Raw genomic sequence first — 1,996 nt, 5'->3', positions numbered from 1 at the left:
CAAAAATACCCCCGACCCCAAAAATAACCCCGGCCCCAGAAATAGCCCCCGACCCCAAAAATAACCCCGACACCAGAAATAGCCCTGACCCCAAAAACAACCCTGACCCCAAAAATAACCCCGACCCCAAAACCAGCACCTGACCCCAGAAATAGCCCTGACCCCAAAAACAGCCCCAACACTCAAAACAGCCCCGACCCCAAAAACAACCCAGAACTCAGAAATAGCCCCGACCCCAAAACCAGCCCTGACCATAAAAATAACCCCTGTATGCAATCCCTCACCCCAAAAAACAGCCCCAACCCCAAAAACAACCCTGTACGGAACCTTGACCCCATTTTGGTTTTGGGTTCCCGGGGGAGGGGTCTCTGTTTTTGGAGGGTGTCTGCTTTGGGGATCTCATTTTGGGGGTGTCTCTGTTTTTGGGGTCTGTTTTGGGGGGTCTCGTTTCTGGGCCTCTGTTTTTGGGGTCTCTGTTTTGGGGTCCGTTTTGGGGTGTCTCTGTTTTGGGGTCTCTGTTTTGGGGCCCGTTTGGGGGATCTCTGTTTTGGGGGGTGTCTGTTTTGGGGGGGGTCTCTCTTTTGGGGGGGTCTCTGTTTTTGAGGTCTCTGTTTTTGGTGTCTCTGTTTTGGTGTCTCTGTTTTGGGGTCCGTTTGGGGGATCTCTGTTTTGGAGGGGTGTCTGTTTTGGGGGGGGTCTCTCTTTTGGGGGAGGGTCTCCTTTTGGGGGGTCTCTCACCGTGACCTCGAAGCGGACGGCGCTGCCCACCTGGCTCTCCCTCTTCACCGCGCTCTCCCCCAGCACCTGCCCCCCAAAAAACAGCCGGGGGGGCACGGCCACGCTGCGGGGACAGCCCTGCTGTGAGGGGGGATCCCCGGGGGGGGGGTCCCGACCCCAAAGCCCCCTCCCCACTCACCCGGTCACGGCCAGGGGCAGCTCGATGACCACGCGGGCGCGGGCGACCACCGGCTCCAGCCCCGGCTGCTCGCTGGTCCTGGGGGTTTGGGGTCGGGGGGGTGAAACCCCAAAAGAAAAACCCCGAGGGGGTGCGGGGGGTGGGGTGAGCCCCAAATGCAGCCCCCCGACCCTAAATGTTGGGGGGTCGGACTCTGAAACTGCCGGGATTTTGTCTCCAAATCCTGGGGGCTTTGACCCCAAATCCCCTGGGATCCCAGACCCCAAATTCTGGGGTCTCTGGACCCTAAAGTCTGGGGGGTCTGACCCCCAAATTCCCCAGGGTTTCACCTCAGATCTTGGGGGCTTTGGACCCCAAATCCCCTGGGATTCCAGCCCCCAAATCCTGGGGGCTCCAAACCCCAAAGTCTGGGGGGGGTCTGATCCCCAAATTCCCCAGGGAATCTGAGGGATTTACCTCAGATCCTGGGGGTCAGATCCCCAAATTCCCCAGGGATTTACCCCAAATCCTGGGGGTCACCATCCCCAAACCCCCCGGGGCTCTGGCCCCAAATCCTGGGGGCTCCAAACCCCAAATTCCCCGCGGCTCTCACCCTCAACATCCCCCGGTTCTGGCCCCCAAATCCCGGGGGTCTCCATCCCCACCCCGGGGGTCTCTATCTCCCAAACCCCGGGGGTCTCCATCCCCCACCCCGGAGGTCTCCATCCCCAAATCCTGGGGGTCTCCATCCCCAAATCCTGGGGGTCTCCATCCCCACCCCGGGGGTCTCCATCCCCACTCCTGGGGGTCCCAGCCCCCCGCCCGGCTCACGTGGACAGCTCCAGCTGCACCTCCAGGTCCGTGGTGTGGATGGAGATGCCCGAGGTGCTGAGGATGAGGAAGAGCCGCACCTGGGGAGGGGCAGGTGAGCGCTGGGGGCGGCGGGGGCAGGGGGCTCCTGGGGGTCCCAGCCCCCCGCCCGGCTCACGTGGACAGCTCCAGCTGCACCTCCAGGTCCGTGGTGTGGATGGAGATGCCCGAGGTGCTGAGGATGAGGAAGAGCCGCACCTGGGGAGGGGCAGGTGAGCGCTGGGGGCGGCG

At 62.2% G+C, this 1,996-nt stretch overlaps 1 protein-coding gene across 1 annotated transcript in view; it reads right to left on the bottom strand.

Annotated features, from left to right (window-relative positions):
- Positions 1-1,996, bottom strand: part of LOC121361497 (integrin alpha-7-like) — a 20,748-nt gene that overhangs the window by 3,722 nt on the left and 15,030 nt on the right. Inside the window, exons 14-16 of the mRNA XM_041482245.1 lie at positions 1,884-1,963; positions 917-994; positions 739-841 (exon numbers count right to left, since the gene is read on the bottom strand). Of these exons, the coding sequence (XP_041338179.1) occupies positions 739-841; positions 917-994; positions 1,884-1,963 (261 nt within the window). The remainder of the gene's footprint in view (positions 1-738; positions 842-916; positions 995-1,883; positions 1,964-1,996) is intronic.

The sequence above is a fragment of the Pyrgilauda ruficollis genome, unplaced genomic scaffold (assembly GCF_017590135.1).
Source record: "Pyrgilauda ruficollis isolate IOZ18807 unplaced genomic scaffold, ASM1759013v1 scaffold576, whole genome shotgun sequence".
In the NCBI taxonomy this organism is placed as follows: Eukaryota; Metazoa; Chordata; class Aves; order Passeriformes; family Passeridae; genus Pyrgilauda; species Pyrgilauda ruficollis.
The sequence above is the reverse complement of the archived record's forward strand: the minus strand, read 5'-3'. Positions and strand labels throughout refer to the sequence as shown.